Source organism: Rana temporaria, chromosome 4 (assembly GCF_905171775.1).
Source record: "Rana temporaria chromosome 4, aRanTem1.1, whole genome shotgun sequence".
Taxonomy (NCBI): Eukaryota; Metazoa; Chordata; class Amphibia; order Anura; family Ranidae; genus Rana; species Rana temporaria.
Genome location: NC_053492.1, coordinates 198810972 through 198832527, shown reverse-complemented (window position 1 = coordinate 198832527; position 21556 = coordinate 198810972). Strand labels below are relative to the sequence as shown.

The following is a 21556-nucleotide window of genomic DNA, read 5'->3' as shown; positions in this document are numbered from 1 at the left end:
TTTTATGAACAATTCCTTGAGTTTTAATAATGTTATGTAAATTAATTTTTGTGCCTACAGTGCTTAGTATACATGTGTAAAATGGCATACATTCCTCCATGGTTCCTCCATGGTTGTGGTAAATGTCATTCACTTCCTTGGAAATGTTTTTTTCTGCAATATCATAACATTTTCTGTCTACTTTGTAGTACCTGAAATGGTGAAGAACCTGAACACAGAGAATATCACCACCACTTCTATATCTCTGAGATGGGACAAACCAAATGGAAATGCCAGCTTTTATTTCATCCAGGTCCTGGGAGATCCAGCTTTCAATAAGAATGTAACTACAACTTCTGACATTATTGAAGGCCTGACACCTGGAAATTATTACATCTTTCTTGTCTCTACCTTTGTTGATAATATCCAAGGCAACAGCTCAGCAATAGCTAACTATACAAGTGAGTATCAAGCTTAATGCAGGCCACACACATAGCAACTTTTAGTAGAACTGTGCCTTCAACTTCTTATAGACTAGAAGGCCCAAAATCCTCGAAATTAGTACATCTCCCAGGTTTCTACTCTTGTTGATAATATTGAATGTGTGTAAAAAAAAAAAGATTGTGGGGAAAAAAAGTTGTATTTAATTTCTTGGCAAAAAATGACAACTTCAAAAAACTCGCCATGCCTCTTACTAAATTCCTTGGACTGTCCATTTTCCAAAAAGGGGTCAATTTGGGGTAATTTGTACTGTCCTGTGATTTTAAAGCCCCAAGAAATGAGAGAGGCATTTATTACATTAGGATTTAAAAATTTTCAAATCTATATACACAGATGTTTGTAGACAAAGAAATGTATCAGATTAAATTTTGGCCTAAATTTATGAAGATTATTTGATTGTAAAGCCCTGTACACACGATCGGATATCTGATGGAATCTAATCCAATGGATTTTTTTGTCGGATATCTGATGAAGCTGACTTTCATCAGTCTTGCCTACACACCATCAGTCAAAAATCTGACCGTGTCCAACGCGGTGATGTAAAACACTACGACGTGCTGAGAAAAATGAAGCTCAATGCTTCTGAGCATGCGTCGACTTGATTCTGAGCATGCATGGATTTTTGACCGATGGACTTCCACACAGAAGATCATTTATTTCTATCGTTTTTTTATCCATATAAACATTTTAAAACTTGTTCTATTTTTTTTCACTGATGGAAAACAAACAAATGGGGCCCACACACAATCGGTTTGTCCGATGAAAATGGTCCATCGGTCTGTTTTCATCAGACAAACCGATTGTGTGTACAGGGCTTAACAGTTTATAACAGAAACTCTGAAAATGTGTATATTTTCCAATGTTTTTTATTATATGGCAACATTTAAAAAAAAAGACCCAGTGGTGATTAAATATCATCAAAAATAACTTTATTTGTGTGAATAAAAATATATAAAAATTGTATTTGGGTACAGTGTTGCATAAGTAAAACAATTGCCAGTTAAAGTAGCACAGTGCTGAATGGCAAAAATTTCAGTGGTCATAAAGGGGATAAAACCTTCTGGAGATCAATGGTAATATCACTTTAAGTGGCTTGATGAAGCAGAGATATTAATACGAACCAGAGTAGAACACTGAAAACATTTTGTTACTAAATTCATGTCTAAATTTTCTCCGTAACAAAAAAATTGTAGTTTGTATTTTTACCCAACCTGTAGTAATTACCGTATTTATCGACGTATACCGCACACTTTTTTGCCATGAAAATCAGGGCAAAATCGTGGGTGCGCGATATACGCCGATACCCACTTCCCGCGCTTAGTTTGAACGCCTGCACCGACATATACCGAGTGCAGTACACTCGGCTACATTCGGCCAGGCTCGGCTTTGCTCGTGCTCACGCATAAACGTCACAGAGCATGAGCACGAGCGAAGCTGAGCCTGGCCGAATGTACCCGAGTGTACTGCACTCTGTATATGTCGGCGCAGGCGTTCAAACTGAGCGCGGGAAGCGGCGATTCGATGTGGAGACAGCGCGGGAGTAGCTGGGAGGACACCACCGAAGCCGCAGACGGACGCCGGACCCGACAAGGCCGCCAATGAACACCGCGCAAGACCCCAAAACTGTAAGTACTAAAATATTTTTTTTACAGGAATTGCGGGTCCACATTAGGGGTGTGCGCTATATGCCTGAGCGCGCAATACCCTGATAAATATGGTATATCTACAACAGAAAATAAGGGTCCAAAGCTGAATGAACTAAATTCATCGATTTGGAGCTAAAGGTGACAATGCTATTCCAACATTCATTTTATGAACAATTCCTTGAGTTCTAATAATGTTATCTAAATACAGTTTTGTGCCTACAGTGCTTAGTATCCATGTGTAAAATTACATACATTCTTCCTAATGGTTGCAGTAAATATAGTTTAGTCAGTCACATCCTTGGAAATGTTTTTTCTGCAATGTCATTCAATTTTCTTTCTACTTTGTAGTACCTGAAATCGTGAAGGACCTGAACACAGAGAATATCACCACCACTTCTATATCTCTGAGATGGGACAAACCAATTGGAAATGCCAGCTTTTATGTCATCCAGATCGTGGGAGAGCCAGCTTTCAATAAGAATGTAACTACAACTTCTGACATTATTGAGGGCCTGACACCTGGAAATTATTACACCTTTCTTGTCTCTACCTTTGTTGATAATATCCAAGGCAACAGCTCAGTAATAGCTAACTATACAAGTGAGTATCAAGCTTAATGCAGGCCACACGCAACTTATAGTAGAACTGTGCCTTCATCTTCTTATAGACTAGAAAGCCTAAAATCTCGCCTCTTACTAAATTCCTTGGACTGTCCACTTTCTAAAAAGGGGCCAATTGGGGGTTATTTGTACTGTCCTGTTATTTTAAAGCCTCAAGAAATGAGAGAGGCATTTATTACATCATGATTTATCAATTTTCAAATCTATATACACAAATGTTTGTAGACTCTATGGGCCAGATTCACAGAAGAAATACGCCGGAGTATCTACTGATACTCCGGCGTATTTTCAAATTTGCCGCGTCGTATCTTAATTTGTGATTCACAAACAAGATACAACGGCTTTTGGCTAAGATCCGACAGGCTTACGGCTTTGTACGCCTTTGGATCTTAGGCTGCAATACTTCGGCCGCCGCTGGGTGGAGTTCGCGTCATTTTCCAGTGTCGGGTATGCAAATGAGCTTTTACGGCGATCCACGAAGGTTTTCGCGTTCGTTACGTCGTCGCTAGTCGTTTTTTCCCGTCGCAAAGTTACTTTTGCTTTAACATGGCTTAAATTTAGACGAGCCATGTTAAAGTATGGCCGTCATTCCCGCGTCGAATTTCAAATTTTTTTTTGCGTAAGACGTCCGGGAATACGAAAGTACGTTACGCACATTGCCGTTCAAAAAAATTACGTCACTTCGCGCAAAGCACGGCGGGAATTTCAAAACGGAGCATGCGCAGTACGTGCAGCGCGGGAGCGCGCCTAATTTAAATGGTACACGCCCTATTTGAATTAGGCGGGCTTGCGCCGGACACCTTTACGTTACACCGCCGTAAGTTTACACGCAAGTGCTTGGTGAATCAGACACTTGCGCTGAAAACTTGCGGCGGTGTAACGTATAGGTGTCCGTTACGCCACCGCAGTTATATGTGAATCTGGCCCCTTAACTTTCACACAGACTAAATAATATACACTGATTTGAGGTTTTTTTTTTACCAAAGAAATGTAGCAGATTCAATTTTGGCCTAAATTTATGAAGATCATTTGTTTGTAAAAGTTTATAACAGAACCTCTGAAAATGTGTATATTTTTTAATTTTCTTTTTTTATTATATGGTAAAAAAAAGGTGACAATTCAATTCCACTGTTCATTTTATGAACAATTCCTTGAGTTTAATAATGTTATATAAATGAATTTTTGTTCCTACAGTGCTTAGTATACATATGTAAAATGGCAACATCATACAATTTTCTGTCTACTTTGTAGTACCTGAAATGGTGAAGAACCTGAACACAGAGAATACCACCACCACTTCTATATCTCTGAGATGGGACAAACCAATTGGAAATGCCAGCTTTTATTTCATCCAGGTCCTGGGAGAGCCAACTTTCAATAAGAATGTAACTACAACTTCTGACATTATTGAAGGCCTGACACCTGGAAATTATTACACCTTTCTTGTCTCTACCTTTGTTGATAATATCCAAGGCAACAGCTCAGCAATAGCTAACTATACAAGTGAGTATCAAGATTTATGCAGGCCACACACATAGCAACCTTTTAGTAGAAATATGCCTTCAACTTCTTATAGACTAGAAGGTCTAAAATCTTGCCTCCTACTAAATTCCTTGGACTGTCCACTTTCCAAAAAGGGGCCAATTGTGGAGTATTTGTACTGTCCTGTTATTTTAAAGCCTCAAGAAATGAGAGAGGCATTTATTACATCAGGATTTATCAATTTTCAAATCTATATACACAAATGTTTGCAGACTATAACTTTCACACAGACTAAATAATGTACACTGATTTTAGTTTTTTTTTAATCAAATAAATGTAGCAGATTCAATTTTGGCCTAAATTTATAAAGATCATATGTTTGTAAAAGTTTATAACAGAAACTCTGAAAACATGTATATTTTCTAATTTTTTTTTTATTATATGGTAAAAAAAAAGGTGGCAATGCCATTCCACTGTTCATTTTATGAACAATTCCTTGAGTTTTAATAATGTTATGTAAATGAATTTTTGTGCCTACAGTGCTTAGTATCCATGTGTAAAATGGCATACATTCCTTCTAATGGTTGTGGTAAATATAATTTAGTCAGTCACATCCTTGGAAATAGGTTTTCTGCAACATCATAAAATTTTCTTTCTACTTTGTAGTACCTGAAATTGTGAAGAACCTGAACACAGAGAATATCACCACCACTTCTATATCTCTGAGATGGGACAAACCGATTGGAAATGCCAGATTTTATTTAATTCAGGTCGTGGGAGATCCAGCTTTCAATAAGAATGTAACTACAACTTCTGACATTATTGAAGGCCTGACACCTGGAAATTATTACACCTTTCTTGTCTCTACCTTTGTTGATAATATCCAAGGAAACAGCTCAGCAATAGCTAACTATACAAGTGAGTATCAAGATTTATGCAGGCCACACACATAGCAACTTTTAGTAGAACTGTGCCTTCAACCTCTTATAGACTAGAAGGCATAAAATCTTGGAAATTAATATATCTTCCTGGTCTCTACTCTTGTTGATAATATTGACAGTGTGTAAAAAAAAAAGATTGTGGAAAAAACATACAAATTGTATTTAATTTCTTAAAAAAAATTGTGACAAAAAATGACAACTTCAAAAACTCACCCTCTTACTAAATTTCTTGGACTGTCCACTTTCCAAAAAGGGGCAAATTGGGGGTTATTATTACTGTCCTGTTATTTTAAAGCCTCAAGAAATGAGAGAGGCATTTATTACATCAGGATTTATCAATTTTCAAATCTATATACACAAATGTTTGTAGACTCTATACATTTCACACAGACTAAATAATGTACACTGATTTTGTTTTTGTTTTTTTACCAAAGAAATGTAGCAGATTACATTTTGGCCTAAATTTATGAAGATTATTTGTTTGTAAAAGATTATAAGAGAAACTCTGAAAACGTGTATATTTTCAATTTATTTTATTATATGGCAAAAGAAAAAAAAAGGAATTGCCATTTGGCTGCCCAAAGACCAGAGCACTTTTTGTGATTCGGCATTGCGTTGTTTTAACTGACAATTGCGCGGTCGTGTGACGTCGCCTCCAAACAAAATTGACGCCCTTTTTTCCTCACAAATAGAGCTTTCTTTTGGTGGTATTTGATCACCTCTGCGGTTTTTATTTTTTGCTCTATGACCAAAAAAAAGCGACAATTTTGAAAACAAAGCAATGTTTTACATTTTTTGCTGTAATAAATATCCCAAAAAAATCTAAAAAAACGATTTTTTTCCTCAGTTTAGGCCAATACGTATTCTTCTACATATTTTTGGTAAAAAAGATCGTAAGAAACGTTTATTGATTGGTTTGCGCAAAAGTTATAGCGTCTACAAAAATAGGGGATAGATTTATGGCATTGTTATTAATTTTTTTTTACCAGTAATGGTGGCGATCAGCGAATTTTATCGTGTCTGCGACATTATGGCGGACACATCAGACACTTTTGGCGCTATTTTGGGACCATTCACATTAATGCAGCGATCAGTACTATAAAAAATGCACTGATTACTTAGAAAATGTGACTGACAGTGAAGAGGTTAACCAGTAGGGGGCGCTGAAGGGGTTGTGTGTGTCCTAGGGATGTGTTCTAACTGTAGGGGGATGGGCTATTCGTGAATCGACACTGATCTCCGCTCCCGATCACAGGGAGCTGTGATCAGTGTCCTGTCACTAGGCAGAATGGGGAAATGCTTGCTTACATCAGCATTTCCCCATTCTTCCTCTCTGTGAGATGATCACGGGACTCCCGGTGGACATCGAGTCCGCGAGACCCGTGGTCACACTCACGAAGATTGTGGCAGGCACGCTTGCGGTGGGTGGAGCCGCCGGTGCGGGTGCGTCCACAATGCTGCTTCCTAAAGGGCATGTACATATACATCCATATGCCCAGGCGAGACATTCTGCCGGTGTATATAGTCGTGCAGCGGTCTCCAAGTGGTTAATACGAACCATAGTAGAACACTGAAAATGTTTTGTTACTAGATTCATGTCTAGATTTGCTCCGTAACAAAAAATTGTAGTTTGTATTTTTATTCAACCTGTAGTAATTATATGTACAACAGAATATCAGGGTCCAAAGCTGAATGAACTAAATTCATCCATTTGGAGCTAAAGGTGACAATGCTATTCCAACATTCATTTTATGAACAATTCCTTGAGTTTTAATTATGTTATCTAAATATAGTTTTGTGCCTACGGTATTTAGTATCCATGTGTAAAATTACATACATTCTTCCTAATGGTTGCAGTAAATATAATTTAGTCAGTCACATCCTTGAAAATGTTTTTTTCTGCAATATCATTCAATTTTCTTTCTACTTTGTAGTACCTGCAATGATGAAGAACCTGAACACAGAGAATATCACCACCACTTCTATATCTCTGAGATGGGACAAACCAATTGGAAATGCCAGCTTTTATTTCATTCAGGTCCTGGGAGAACCTGCTTTCAATAAGAATGTAACTACAACTTCTGACATTATTGAAGGCCTGACACCTGGAAATTATTACACCTTTCTTGTCTCTACCTTTGTTGATAATATCCAAGGCAACAGTTCAGTAATAGCTAACTATACAAGTGAGTATCAAGCTTTATGCAGGCCACACACATAGCAACTTTTAGTAGAACTGTGCCTTCAACTTCTAATAGACTAGAAGGCCTAAAATCTTAGAAATTAATATATCTTCCTGGTCTCTACTCTTGTTGATAATATTTGACAGTGTGTAAAAAAAAAAAAAGATTGTGGAAAAAACAAACAAATTGTATTTAACCACTTCAATACAGGGCATTTTCACCCCCTTCCTGCCCAGACCAAATTTTAGTTTTCAGCGCTGTCGCACTTTGAATGACAATTGCGTGGACATGCAACACTGTACCCAAATAGAGCTTTCTTTTGGTGATATTTGATCACCTCTTCGGTTTTTATTTTTTTTGCGCTATAAACAAAAGAAGAGCGACAATTTTGTAAAAAAACACAATGGGCCAGATCCACGAAGCAGTTACGCTGGCCTATCTATTGATACGCCACGTAACTTCGAGGTTGCTCTGGCGTATCTTTGTTTTGTATCCACAAAACAAGATATGCCTGAAGCTGGGCTAGAACTGACGGGCGAACGTCTTAGTACGCCGTCGGATCTAAGGTGCATATTTACGCTGGCAGCTAGGTGGCGCTTCCGTCGATTTCCGCGTTGAGTATGCAAATTAGCTAGATACGCCAATACACAAATGTATGTCCGGCGCATTTTTTTTACGTCGTTTCCGTAAGGCTTTTTTCGGCATAACGTTACCCCTGCTATATGAGGCATACACAATGTTAAGTAATAGGGCTTTGCGTAGAACTACGTTCACGTCGAAAGCATTGGCTTGTTGCGGGTTAATTTGGAGCATGCGCACTGGGATACCCCCACGGACGGCACATGCGCTGTTAAAAAAAAAACGTCATTTACGTGGGGTCAAGACGTATTAACATAAAACACGCCCACAACTTAGTGATTTGAATTGCGCGCCCTTATGCCGACACATTTACACTACGCCGCTGTAACTTACGGCGCAAATTCTTTGTGGATACGGAAAAAAGCGCCGCGCTACGTGGATCTGGCCCAATATTTTTTTACTAAATAAATATATATCACAATTTAAAAAAAAAAAATCCTCAGTTTATGCCAATATGTATTCTTCTACATATTTTTTGGTAAAAAAATCGCAATAAGCATATATTGATTGGTTTGGGCAAAAGTTATAGTGTCTACAAAATAGGGGATAGGTTTATCGCATTTTTTTTACTAGTAATGGTGGTAATCTGCAATTTTTATTGTGACTGTGACAATGAGACGGACATATCGGACACTTTTGACACATTTTTGGGACCATTCACATTTATAGAGCAAACAGTGCTATATAAATGCACTGAGTATAAATGTGAATGGCAGGGAGGGGGTTAACACTAGGGGGCGATCAAGGGGTCAACTGTATTTCCTAGGGAGTGATTCTAACTGTAGGGGACTCACAAGGGTAGGAAACCGATCAGTGTTCCTCTGTACTGGGAACACACCATCGGTCTCCTCTCCTCTGACAGGACTTGGATCTGTGTGTTTACACACACAGATCCACGGTCCTGCTGTGCTCACGGGTGATTGCGGGTGACCGGCGGACATCGCAGCCGCCAGGCACGTGCACCAGGTACCGAGCGATGCGGCGGGTGGGTTTCTACGCCACCGTCAGCGTGCGCAAACCCCCTAGATGGCCAGGAATCACAGGACGTCATATGACGCCTGCCCCGGATGGGAGATCCCTCCTGCGGAGATCATATGACAATAGGCGGGTAATGAAGTGGTTAATTTTTTTATTTTCCAAAAAATTGTGACAAAAAATGACACCTTCAAAAAACTCACCATGCCTCTTACTTAATTTCTTGGACTGTCCACTTTCCAAAAACTGGCCAATTGGGGGTTATTTGTACTGTCCTGTTATTTTAAAGCCCCAAGAAATGAGAGAGGCATTTATTACATCAGGATTTATCAATTTTCAAATCTATATACACAAATGTTTGTAGACTCTATAACTTTCACACAGACTAAATAATATACACTGATTTGGGTTATTTTTTTATATTAATATGAACCATACGAAAACACTGAAAACATTTTGTTACTAGATTCATGTCTAACTTTGCTCCTTACCGTAACCAAAACATTTTAGTTTCTTTTTTTACCCAACCTGTAGTAATTATATCTACAACAGAAAATCAGGGTCCAAAGCTGAATTCATACATTTGGAGCTAGAGGTGGCAATGCTATTCCACTGTTCATTTTATGAACAATTCCTTGAGTTTTAATAATGTTATGTAAATGAATTTTTGTGCCTACAGTGCTTAGTATACATGTGTAAAATGGCATACATTCCTCCTAATGGTTGTGGAAAATGTAATTTAGTCAGTCACATCCTTGGAAATGGATGTTTCTGCAATATCATAAAATTTTCTGTCTACTTTGTAGTACCTGAAATGGTGAAGAACCTGAACACAGAGAATATCACCACCACTTCTATATCTCTGAGATGGGACAAACCAATTGGAAATGCCAGCTTTTATTTCATTCAGATCCTGGGAGAGCCAGCTTTCGATAAGAATGTAACTACAACTTCTGACATTATTGAAGGCCTGACACCTGGAAATGATTACACCTTTATTGTCTCTACCTTTGTTGATAATATCCAAGGCAACAGCTCAGCAATAGCTAACTATACAAGTGAGTATCAAGCTTTATGCAGGCCACACACATAGCAACTTTTAGTAGAACTGTGCCTTTAACTTATTATAGACTAGAAGGCCTAAAATCCTATAAATTTGTACATCTCCCAGGTTTCTACTCTTGTTGATAATATTGAATGTGTGTAAAAAAAAAATTGTGGAGAAAAAAAAGTTGTATTTAATTTCTTGGCAAAAAATGACAACTTCAAAAAACTCACCATGCCTCTTAGGCCCCATGCACACAAGAAGCAAATGCAAACACATGTAAACTCAAGTTTTTAAAGGCAAAAACCGCAAATTTTACCGCATTTGTGGCTATTAGCGTTTATAACAAAGACATTGTAGACCCTCTCTGAAAGCTATATATTTTTAACTATTTCTGCCATTTTCAACAGAGAGAGCAGCAGAGAGAGCACTTGCATACTTCTATTTGATTCTCCTTTGTGAAATGGATCCCATATAGAGTTGAGCGAACCCGAACTGTAAAGTTCGGGTTCGGTACGGACTTTGGGTTTTTCCCGAACCCGGGCCCGAACCCAAATAATTGCTGAAAGTTTGGGTTCGGAGTTTGGAAAAAAAAATGCGCGGAGGTCCCTCCAAATTCAATAACCAGACCCTTTAGGTCTGGTATGGATATTAAGGGGAACCCCGCCGTCAATTAAAAAAAAAATGACGTGGGGTTCCCCCTAAATATCCATAACCAGACCCTTCAGGTCTGGTGTGGATTTAAGGGGAACTCCACCCCAAATTAAAAAAAAAATGGCGTGGAGTTCCCCCTAAAATCCACACCAGACCCCTTATCCGAGCACGTTGACCTGGCCGGCCGCAGAAAAGAGGGGGGGACAGAGTGCGGCCCCCCCTCTCCTGAACCGCACCAGGCCACATGCCCTCAACATTGGGAGGGTGCTTTGGGGTGCCCCCCAAAGCACCTTGTCCCCATGTTGATGGGGACAAGGGTCTCATCCCCACAACCCTTGCCCGGTGGTTGTGGGGGTATGCGGGCAGGGGGCTTATCAGAATCTGGAAGACCCCTTTAACAAAGGGGACCCCCAGATCCTGGCCCCCCCCTGTGTGAAATGGTAATGGAGTACACTGTACCCCTACCATTTCGCGAAGGAAGTTTAAATAGTAGTTTTCAGAAAAAAAAACACACACACCGTAGAACAAATTACTTTATTAATTAAACCAAATAAAAAATCCAGCGGTGAAAATAGACGATCGATGCTGCTCCCTGCTCCAACAATGTCTCTATCCAGCGCCGGGTGATCTCTCCAGCGACGGACGATTGGTCCAGCGATGAGAACATCCATCCATTCAGAGCACAGCTCAGCGAATGACGCGCCGATGCTTTGACGTTTCTTTTATAGGGGAGGTGGGCCACGCGTCACGTGACCCCGTCCCGCTCTGACGCAAGGGGCATGTCTGGGCTGTCCCAGTGTGGTAGCAGAGTGTGTGTCAGAGGGGGACGGGGTCACGTGACGCGTGGCCCGCCTCCCCTATATACACTGATTTGGGTTATTTTATTACCAAAGAAATGTATCAGATTACATTTTGGCCTAAATTTATGAAGATTATTTGATTGTAACAGTTTATAACAGAAACTCTGAAAAAGTGTATATTTTCCAATGTTTTTTATTATATGGCAACATTTAAAAAAAAAGACCCAGTGGCGATTAAACACTTAAGACCCGGACCAAAATGCAGCTAAAGGACCAGGCCAGGTTTTGTGATTTGGCACTGCGCCGCTTTAACAGACAATTGCGCAGTCGTGCGACGTGGCTCCCAAACAAAATTGGCGTCCTTTTTTTCCCACAAATAGAGCTTTCTTTTGGTGGTATTTGATCACCTCTGCGGTTTTTATTTCTCTTCCGTTGGACGGATACAGCATCCTTTGTCTGTAGGGTTATATCCGCTTCCTTCCAGTTGAGTTAGGCAGAATTACAGCACTTAAAGTGTTAACAACCTTTCTTTAGTGTAGCTCCTCCCAGGGGGCGTGGTTCCCCGGGTATAACCCACACCCTGCTCTAGCAGCCTCTGGAGTCCTGTACTCTGGAGATTTTTTTCTTGCGATTTTTCGTTTTTATTATTTTTTTGTTCCTGCATTTTTGAATCCTGTGATTCTTCTATCAACTGCCGACTGGGTGACAGGCTGGGTCTTGACTCTTGTAGTCCCCACATGTTCGACCATAAAGCGTGTGCCGGCCCTCAGCTCAGCTTTGGGATGTCCACGACAGGCCCCGTTGCACCAGGGGTGGCCGGGGAACTTCTTGTTCTAGGGCACACATATGCCCGGTCTTTATGACTTTGTCACAGTGTGTCTGGCCGACAGCCATGCCGTTTAGTGGACGTTGGTTCTGTCTGGGATACCTCCAGCCGGTGGTCGCAGGATGGGTAAGTAGTGGCCCCTTGCTCAGGTAAGGTGGTATGGCTGGAATTTTCCCCTGGGAGGTCGACTGAGGGCTTGCCCTGCTTTCCTCTCTCCCTTATTTCCTCTCCCTCCTTTCCCATGGGGTTATCGGCTGTGAGGGGGGGCTTTCTGGGGTTTCTTATACACCTGGGCCTGTTTGCGGAGCGGGGGCTGTGTGTGTTCACTGCAGGGGGCTGTGTGTGTTCACCACAGGGCCTTTTGTGTGCTATGGTGTGAATCATGTGCTGCGCTGTATTGCTGTGTCACTGTCTTTTTAAATGCGCAACAGCCGCCATTTTGCCGAAGTCGCGCTTTATATAGCTCGGCGGCCATTTTCTTGTGGTCCTATGATGTTTTTTACACATTCGGCGGCCATCTTGGATTTTGTTTGGCCTCGTGTGGCCGTTTTAGCTTAGGCTTGTCTCAGCCCGCGCTGCACCGGGAGGGGTGGTGAGTTCCCAGGGGACCCCCATACTCTGTAGTAGCAGCCAGGAGGTGCAGTGTTTTTTTTCTGCCTTGCAGTAAGGGTGACGCAGCGGTGGGGCATTATGGAGCCTGAACCAGGGACTTCTTCCCCAGCAATGCCTGAGTTAACCCCTGATGCCCCTCCCCCTGCCACATCTGTTGAGGCAATGTCGGCTGTCCTGGAGTCTTTTCTCGCCAGGTTTGAAGCGACTAGTGCCCAGAAGGGGGGTAAAAAGCGCCCCCTCCCTAAGCCTGCTTCTGGGGATGTCTCTGACGCAGAATCGGACCATGCTATTGCTGCTTCTGGTTCTGTAGTGTCAGAGGATGCAGGCTTAACCCACGTGGACAGTGAGGATGACTCTGCTTCAGGGTCAGTTGCTGACAAGGAATTTGTTGGAGCTCTTATTTCTGCAGTGCGTGATACTCTGAAACTTGAAGATGTGGCAGTGGCACCTGACGTGCCAGTCCCTTTTGGGTTCCGCAAACCGCCTCACACCGCTAAAGTGTTTCCTTGTGTTCCTTATTTGGACAATATGTTGTACAAGGAATAGGATACACCACAAAAGTTTTTTCCATTCCAAAAAACTTTGCAACCCGTTACCCTTTTGGGGAGGACTTTTTAAAAAAGTGGGTCTCTCCTCCATCAGTGGACCCTTCCGTGTCCAGACTGAGCAAGGCCACCATGTTGCCTGTGGAAGGGGCTCCTGCATTTAAGGACCCTGCTGATAGAAGAGTGGAGGCTGTGGCCCGCTCCCTATTCACTGTTGTGGGTTCGGCGGTGAGGCTGGTTCTGGCCGGGACTGTGGTGTCACAGACTCTGACTGAAAGGGCGAAGCTCCTGCTGCAGGAGCTGGAGGAACGGGACGCTTCCGAGTCCTGTAAGGACCTGGCTGAACAATTGGTTCAGGGTCTGAAGTTTGTCTGTGAGTCGGCTCTGAATACGCTCCCCTTGCTTTCCAGGGCTTCCACCTATGCGGTGGTATTGCACCGCCTTGTGTGGCTGAAATGCTGGTTGGCGGACCAGTCCTCTTAGAAGGCTTTGGTGGATTTGCCCTTTAAGGGTGAACGGCTTTTTGGGGCATCCCTGGATGACATCATTAAGGATGCCACGGGTGGTAATAGCACGCTGCTCCCACAGTCTGGGAAGGGTAAGGAGCCTCGCCGTAAGCAAGGGCCCTCCTTTACTACCACAAAGCGTTTTTTCGTGCGCCCGGCGTGGCAGGAAAAGGTCCACAAGGTGATAAGGCCCCCGCTGCGGGGCAGAAGCGCACCTGGTACCGCAAGCCCAACAAGCCTGTGGACAAACCTGCTTCTGCATGAAGGTCTGCCCCCACCCGGGACTCGGGTGGGGGGCCGGCTTTGCGAATTCGCGGCTCGGTGGAGGTCTCTTCTGTCCGACTGTTGGGTTTGCAAAGTGGTTGCCTCGGGGTACGAGATAGTTTCTCTCTTATCCCCCAAACGGATTTTTTCCTTCCAACCTCCAGCTTCCTCCAGTTCGCCGGCAGGCCCTGTCAGGGGCTGTCCAGGATCTCCTGGACAGGGGGGTGATTGTGCCAGTTCCCTCGCAGGAACGGTTTCAGGGGTTTTACTCCAATCTGTTTGTGGTCCCCAAGAAGGACGGGGTCCGCCCTATCCTGGACCTCAAGGCCCTCAATTGCTTTGTTAAGGTGCAAAAATTCAGGATGAAGTCGATCCGCTCGGTGATAGCGGCACTCCATCAGGGGGACTTCCTGGTGTCCTTGGATATCATGGACGCATACCTACATGTGCCCATATGCACAAAGCACCAGAGGTTTCTGCGCTTTGCGATCAGGGAGGATCACTTTCAATTTGTGGCCCTCCCGTTCGGCTTGGCCTCGTCACCGCGGTTTTTCACCAAGGTGCTCGCCCCGATACTAGCCCTGCTGAGGCAGCGAGGGATCGCTATCGTGGGATATCTGGACGACCTTCTCCTGCGAGCTTCCTCAGGCTCAGAATTAGAACAGGACGTGTCTATCACGTGTCAGACTCTCCAAGAGTTCGGCTGGCTTCTGAATCTCCAGAAGTCAGTGTTAGTTCCGTCCCAGAGACTGGAATACCTGGGACTAGTCCTGGACTCAGCGGAGGCGAGAGTGTTCCTCCCGACGGAAAAACTGAAGACCCTGCAATCTGCAGTGAAGCAGTTGTCGACCCAGAAGTGGTCGTCTCTTCACTTCTGCATGAGAGTTCTGGGTCTGATGGTGGCCTCCTTCAAGGCGGTTCCATATGCCCAATTCCACACCAGGGACCTACAGAAGGAGATTCTGTCACGATGGGACAAACTCCCGTCTTCTTTGGATTACCAGATTCAGCTGAGCCATCTGGTCAAGTCTTCCCTGGTGTGGTGGCTGACGTCTCCGGTGCTTCGGACCGGGAAGTCTTTTCTGCTGTAACGCTGGACAGTGGTCACGACGGATGTCAGCCTCTCTGGCTGGGGGGGGCGTTTGGGGCACTCAGTCAGTCCAGGGGCGCTGGACTCAGGAGGAGTCCCGCCTGCCGATCAATATTCTGGAGCTCCAAGCAATCAAGCTGTGCCTTGCCAGGTGGTCCCTGGATCTGCAGAACCGACCGGTCAGGATCCAGTCCGACAACGCCACGGCCGTGGCGTACATCAATCATCAGGGAGGCACAAGGAGCTCAGCTGCAGCGACGGAGGTCGCGCACATCCTTCGGTGGGCCGAAAAGGTCTGTTCTGGCTCTGTCAGCCGTGTACATTCGGGAAGTTCAAAATTGGCAAGCCGACTTCCTAAGTCGCACAACTCTGGATCAAGGGGAGTGGTCTCTCCACCCGGAGGTGTTTCAGGGTCTGTGCCGAAAAATGGGGCACTCCAGGCGTGGACCTTCTAGCGTCCCACCCCAACCGGAAGGTGCCCCTTGGGGTCACTATCACCTAATTTACGCCTTCCCTCCTCTGAAGCTTCTTCCTCGCCTGCCGCTCAGATTGGAAGCCGAAGGGATTCCAACAATCCTGATCACCCCAGATTGGCCGCGCCGCTCCTGGTACGCGGACCTGGTGCATCTGGTGGCAGACATCCCCTGGCGTCTACCCCTGGGAGAAGATCTTCTGTCGCAGGGTCCGATCTTCCATCCTGCTTTACAGTCACTGGCTTTAACGGCGTGGCTGTTGAGAGCCAGGTGCTGAAGGACCGGGGCCTGTCGGGCTCGGTGATCTCTACCATGCTACGTGCACGGAAGTCTACTTCACGAAAGATTTACCATTGTACATGGAAAGCCTACACTATGTGTGAGGAGATGAAGTGGCACCCTCGTACATACGTGGTGTCCCGGATTCTGCTGTTCTTACAGCGGGGAGTGGATCAGGCTTTTGCCTTGAGCACAATCAAGAGCCAGATATCTGCTCTGGCTGTTTACTTTCAGCGTCCCTTGGCAGCGCACTCCTTGATACGCACGTTTGTGCAGGGGGTCCGCCATGTGGCTCCTCCGGTGCACCCTCCACTGCCCACATGGGACTTGAATTTGGTCCTCTCGGTGCTTCAACAAGCTCCCTTTGATGACATTCTGAAGATCCCTTTGTTGACTCTGTCACAAAAGGTGTTTTTTCTGGTGGCTATTACCTCAATCAGACGGGTGTCTGAACTGGCGGCCTTGTCCTGCAAGGCCCCCTACTTGGTCATCCATCAGGATAAGGTGGTGCTGCGTCCGCAGCCCGCTTTTCTTCCTAAGGTCGTTTCGGCCTTTCACATTAATGAGGACATTGTTCTTCCATCTTTATGTCCTCAGCCGAAGAACCCGAAGGAGGCCACTTTACATTCCCTGGATGTGGTTCGGGTCCTTCGAGTGTACTTATCGGCAACGGCTCCGTTCCGGAAGTCGGACTCACTGTTTGTGTCGGTGTCTGGTCCCAGAAAGGGCCCGGCAGTTTTGTCAGCCACCATTTCCAGGTGGATCCGACAGGTTGTGCTTCAGGCCTATGCCCTGAAGGGGCGGGCGCCTCCTTTTCGGGTCACGGCGCATTCGACCAGGGCGATCAGTGCCTCTTGGGCTTTCCGACATCAAGCCTCTGTGTTACAGGTGTGTAAGGCAGTGACCTGGTCATCGGTCCACACTTTTTCAAAGTTTTACAAGGTGGATGTGAGTGCATCTTCTGATGCCTCCTTCGGCAGCAGGGTGTTACAGGCGGCAGTTTAAGGTTGGAGTTCCTCCGTTGAGTAACTCCGGTTTTGTTTGGGGTGAAGCTTGGTTTGCTGTGTTGTTTTTCCCACCCCTCTAATTTTATTGACACTGCTTGGGGACGTCCCTACAGTCAAAGGATGCTGTGTCCGTCCATTAACGGAAGAGAAAATAGGATTTTGTACTCACCGTAAAATCCATTTCTCTGAGTTCATGGACGGACACAGCACCCACCCCTCCTTTGTTTGTACTGCTTGTTACGAACTGAGGCTGCTAGAGCAGGGTGTGGGTTATAACCGGGGAACCACACACCCTGGGAGGAGCTGCACTAAAGAAAAGGTTGTTAACACTTTAACACTTTAAGTGCTGTAATTCTGCCTAACTCTCCTGGAAGGAAGCGGATATAACCCTACAGTCAAAGGATGCTGTGTCTGTCCATGAATTTAGATAAATGGATTTTACGGTGAGTACAAAATCCTATTTTTTTGCGCTATAAACAATTTTTTTTGAATAAAAATGCAATATTTTTTACTTTGTGCTATAATAAATATCCCCCAAAAATATATAAAAAAACATATTTTTTTCCTCAGTTTAGGCCGATACGTATTCTTCTACCTATTTTTGGTAAAAAAAATCGCAATAAGCGTTTATCGGTTGTTTGCGCAAAATTTATAGCGTTTACAAAATAGGGGATAGTTTTATTGCATTTTTATTAATAATTCTTTTTAACTACTAATGGTGGCGATCAGCGTTTTTTTTTCGTGACTGCGACATTATGGCGGACACTTCGGACAATTTTGACACATTTTTGGCACCATTGTCATTTTCACAGCAAAAAATGCATTTAAAATGCATTGTTTACTGTGGAAATGACAGTTGCAGTTTGGGAGTTAACCACAGGGGGCGCTGAAGGGGTTATGTGTCACCTAATGTGTGTTTACAACTGTAGGGGGGTGTGGAGTAAGGTGTGACGTCATCTATTGTGGATCCCTATAAAAGAGATCACGCGATCGATGACACCGCCACAGTGAAGAATGGGGAAGCCGTGTTTACACACGGCTCTCCCCGTTCTTCAGCTCTGGGGACCGATCGCGGGACTCCAGCTTCGGACCGGGTCACGGGAGTGCACCTGCGACCCAAGGCTGGGCTTAAAGATCAACGTACATATACGTTGATGTGCCTAGCCGTGCCATTCTGTCGACGTATATGTGCAGGAGGCGGTCCTTAAGTGGTTAAATATCATCAAAAGATCACTCTATTTGTGTGACAAAAATATATAAAACTGTAATTTGGGTATAGTGTTGCATAAGTAAGAAATTGCAAGCTGGCTGGAGGAGTCGAAGAGATGTCAGAGTACAGCATGGCTCAGAAGGGGCCTTTGAAGCTAAAAGGGGCCGGGGAGCTGAGTGTAGGCAAGAAAAAGAAAAAGAAAAACCAAGACAAAAACAAACTCGTACAACAAATGATGACTAGCAAGAAAAATGAGGAGGGAAAAAAAAAGCCGGCTTTAGATAAAAACACACCAGCTCAGATTGCTTTTGAAAAAATACAGGAAAAAAGACAAATGGAAAGAATGTTGAAGAAAGCTACAAAAACACACAAACAAAGAGTTGAGGACTTTAATCGTCACCTGGACAAACTGACGGAGCATTATGACAACCCAAAAGTTAACTGGACAAAATAAGATTGTTTTTATTTTATTATGTAACTTCTATATTGTATTTACTTTTTACCATTTGCATCCATGTAAATAAAAGAAATTGTGGAAAAAAAAAAGAAATTGCCAGTTAAAGTAGCACAGTGCTGAATGGCAAAAATTGCAGTGGTCATAAAGGGGGTAAAACCTTCTGGAGATCAATGGTAATATCACTTTAAGCGGCTTGATGAAGCAGAGATATTAATACGAACCAGAGTAGAACACTGAGGACATTTTGGCCCAGATTCACAGAAGAGATACGACGGCGTATCTCCTGATACGCCATCATATCTCTGTGATCCGCCCGTCCTAACTATGCGGCTGATTCATAGAATCAGTTACGCATAGATAGCCCTAAGATCCGACAGGTGTAATTGACTTACACCGTCGGATCTTAGGATGCAATTCTAGGCCGGCCGCTAGGTGGCGATTCCATTGCGGTCGGCGTATAATATGCAAATGACTAGTTACGGCGATCCACGAAGATCCGCGCGTTCATCGCAATCTCGTACATCGTCGCTAGTCGTTTTTCCCGTCGCAAAGTTACACCTGCTTTAACATGGCTTATCTTTAGAACAGCCATGTTAAAGTATGGGCGTCGTTCCCGCGTCGAATTTCGATTTTTTTGGCGTAAGACACCGTAACGCACGTCGCCGTTCAAAAAAATGTCGGGGTGCTGTAATTTTGCGCAAAGCACGTCAGGAAATTTTAACACGGAGCATGCGCAGAACGTTCGGCGCGGGAACGCGCCTAATTTAAATGGTGCCCGCCCCATTTGAATTAGACGGGCTTGCGCCGAGCGGATTTACGTTACACCGCCGCAAGTTTACAGGTAAGAGCTTTGTGAATCAGGCACTTACGCTGTAAACCTGTGGCGGTGTAACGTAAATCAGATACGTTACGCCGCTCGGGAGCAACGTAATTTTATCTGAATCTGGCCCTTTGTTACTAGATTCATGTCTAAATTTGCTCCGTCACAAAAAAATTGTAGTTTGTATATTTACCCAACCTGTAGTAATTATATCTACAATAGAAAATCAGTGTCCAAAGCTAATAAGTTCTAATAATGTTATCTAAATACAGTTTTGTGCCTACAGTGCTTAGTATACATGTGTAAAAGTACATACATTCCTCATAATGGTTGTGGTAAATATAATTTAGTCAATCACATCCTTGGAAATGTTTTTTCTGCAACATCATAAAATTTTCTTTCTACTTTGTAGTACCTGAAATGGTGAAGAACCTGAACACAGAGAATATCACCACCACTTCTATATCTCTGAGATGGGACAAACCAATTGGAAATGCCAGCTTTTATTTCATCCAGATCCTGGGAGATCCAGCTTTCAATAAGAATGTAACTACAACTTCTGACATTATTGAAGGCCTGACACCTGGAAATTATTACACCTTCCTTGTCTCTACCTTTGTTGATAACATCCAAGGAAACAGCTCAGTAATAGCTAACTATACAAGTGAGTATCAAGCTTTATGCAGGCCACACACATAGCAACTTTTAGTAGAACTGTGCCTTTAACTTCTTATGGACTAGAAGGCCTAAAATCTTGCCTCTTACTAAATTCCTTGGACTGTCCACTTTCCGAAAAGTGGCAAATTGTGGGGTATTTGTACTGTCCTGTTATTTTAAAGCCTCAAGAAATGAGAGAGGCATTTATTATATCAGGATTTTCCAATTTTAACCACTTCCTTACTGGGCACATATACCCCTTCCTGACCAGGTGAAATTTCAGCTTGTGGCACTGCGTCACTTTAACTGACAATTGCGCGGTCATGCGACGTGGCTCCCAAACAAAATTGACGTCCTTTTTTTCCCCACAAATAGAGCTTTCTTTTGGTGGTATTTGATCGCCTCTCCTGATACGACGGCGTATCAGGAGATACGCCGTCATATCTCTTTTGTGAATCTGGCCCATTGTTACTAGATTCATGTCTAAATTTGCTCCGTAACAAAAAATTATGGGGCAGATCCACGTACAGCGGCGCATATTACCGCCGGGCGTAGCGTATCTAAGATACACTACGCCGCCGTAACTTACTTTTTTTTTCCGAATCCTCAAAGAATTTGCGCCGTAAGTTACGGGGGCGTAGTGTATCTTTGGCGGTGTAAGGGCGCGGAATTCAAATGGATGTAATGGGGGCGTGTTTTATGTAAATACGTTGTGACCCGACGTAAACAACGTTTTTTTTTAACAGCGCATGCGCCGTCCGTGGGGGTATCCCAGTGCGCATGCTTGAAATGAAACCGGAACAAGCCAATGTTTAAGACAGTGACGTCATTCTACGCAAATCCCTATTCGCGAACGACTTACGCAAATGACGTAAAAAATTCAAAATGCGAGGCGGGAACGACGGCCATACTTAACATTGAGTACGCCTCATATTAGCAGGGGTAACTATACGCCGGAAAAAGCCGAACGCAAAGGACGTAAAAAAATGCGCCGGCCGGACGTACGTTCGTGGATCGCGGTAACAAGCTAATTTGCATACTCGGCGCGGAATTAGACGGAAACGCCACTTAGCGGCCGCCGAAAAATTGCACCTAAGATCCGACGGCGTACTAAGACATACGCCTGTCGGATCGATCCGAGATGCAGTCGTATCTTGTTTTGTAGATACAAAACAAAGATACGTCGGGCAAAATTTGAAATTAGGCGGCGTATCAAGAGATACGCCGGCATAATTCTTTCGTGGATCTGGCCCTATATCTACAACAGAAAATCAGGGTCCAAAGCTGAATGAACTAAATTCATCGATTTGGAGCTAAAGGTGACAATGCTATTCCAACATTAATT

At 43.7% G+C, this 21556-nt stretch overlaps 2 protein-coding genes across 2 annotated transcripts in view; both read left to right on the top strand.

The window, feature by feature from the left end:
* The window catches only part of LOC120936887 (titin-like), a 345246-nt gene that overhangs the window by 103704 nt on the left and 219986 nt on the right, over positions 1–21556 (top strand). Inside the window, exons 45-51 of the mRNA XM_040349653.1 lie at positions 189–440; positions 2475–2726; positions 3998–4249; positions 4895–5146; positions 7104–7355; positions 9773–10024; positions 19967–20218. Of these exons, the coding sequence (XP_040205587.1) occupies positions 189–440; positions 2475–2726; positions 3998–4249; positions 4895–5146; positions 7104–7355; positions 9773–10024; positions 19967–20218 (1764 nt within the window). The remainder of the gene's footprint in view (positions 1–188; positions 441–2474; positions 2727–3997; positions 4250–4894; positions 5147–7103; positions 7356–9772; positions 10025–19966; positions 20219–21556) is intronic.
* Positions 18373–18810, top strand: LOC120936888 (protein FAM32A-like). The gene has a single exon (XM_040349654.1). The coding sequence runs from the start codon at positions 18393–18395 to the stop codon at positions 18729–18731; it is 339 nt and encodes a 112-aa protein (XP_040205588.1). The 5' UTR covers positions 18373–18392; the 3' UTR covers positions 18732–18810.

Bases quoted from the DNA above. Each gene is read 5' to 3' on its own strand.
- LOC120936888 (XM_040349654.1), top strand. From the start codon at position 18,393: ATGTCAGAGTACAGCATGGCTCAGAAGGGGCCTTTGAAGCTAAAAGGG.